Raw genomic sequence first — 979 nt, 5'->3', positions numbered from 1 at the left:
GAGGCTCTGTTCAGGCCTGAAGGCTCCGGTTTCCCTCCCTCCCATTAGGGCTGTGGAGGAGTTCCAGTTTAATGGTGGTTCAGCTCCCAGTTAATGGCGTTACTCTTTCCTGGCTGAAGGCCTGGATTGTTCCCCCTCCCAGTAAAACAGGCTGACGTGTTTCTTCCACTCATGTCCCCCCTGAGCTGCAGCAGTGGGGGCTGATGGTGGAGCAGGTAGAGCATGGGGGGCTGTGGGCCATCAGGACGCAGACTGACGTCAGCTTCTGGTTCCCTGCAGGGCTACAGGAAGCCGAACTTCAGAGATCTAGCTGCAGACCAGTCCCGGTACCAGCGCTGGCTGATGAGGAATGAGACCAAGGCCTTCTACACGCCTGTGTTTGCTGAGGACCTGAGACAAGGTTCCCAGTACCTGCTCCAGGTAAGAACCCACTTCAGACACGGTGGTGGCAGCTGGCTGCATCATGCTGTGGGACATTACCCAGCAGCAGAGGCTGGGAAACGGCAAAGCTAAATAAAACTGCAGTTAGAGACAGATGTTGACCATCCAGGAGGGCGGCCATCATGGAACGGCCTAGTCAAAGCCCAGTGAGGTCAGGCATCCAGGTGATGAGTGAAGGAAACGCAGCGGGTCGGGTCTGGAAGGGTTAACGAGTCAGGCTGTTCAATCTAGAAATGGTTGAATACTTTTCACTGGGATGACTGGTTCCAGTGTTTAAACTGGGATGACTGGTTCCAGTGTTTAAACTGGGATGACTGGTTCCAGTGTTTAAACTGGGATGACTGGTTCCAGTGTTAACTCTCCCTAATGGCTTGATGTTTCAGGCTGCTGGTCTGGGTCGTCTGCGGCCGAACACGCTGGTGCTCGGCTTCAAGAACGACTGGAGAGACGGAGACATGATGAACGTGGAGACCTACATCAACATGATCCAGTGAGTAGGAGCGCATGGAGGACGGGTCAGCGGGGGAGCGGCGGGTCG

The 979-nt window shown here is 55.2% G+C and overlaps 1 protein-coding gene across 3 annotated transcripts in view; it reads left to right on the top strand.

Moving 5' to 3' along the window:
* Nucleotides 1-979, top strand: part of slc12a2 (solute carrier family 12 (sodium/potassium/chloride transporter), member 2) — a 31,530-nt gene that overhangs the window by 23,698 nt on the left and 6,853 nt on the right. For all 3 annotated transcript variants that reach the window (XM_015404985.1, XM_015404984.1, XM_015404987.1), the window contains exons 17-18: nt 280-420; nt 825-931. In XM_015404985.1, coding sequence (XP_015260471.1) covers nt 280-420; nt 825-931 — 248 coding nt within the window. The remainder of the gene's footprint in view (nt 1-279; nt 421-824; nt 932-979) is intronic.

The sequence above is a fragment of the Cyprinodon variegatus genome, unplaced genomic scaffold (genome assembly GCF_000732505.1).
Source record: "Cyprinodon variegatus isolate N-32 unplaced genomic scaffold, C_variegatus-1.0 Scaffold1928, whole genome shotgun sequence".
Taxonomy (NCBI): domain Eukaryota; kingdom Metazoa; phylum Chordata; class Actinopteri; order Cyprinodontiformes; family Cyprinodontidae; genus Cyprinodon; species Cyprinodon variegatus.
This window is presented reverse-complemented; position numbering and strand designations above follow the sequence as displayed.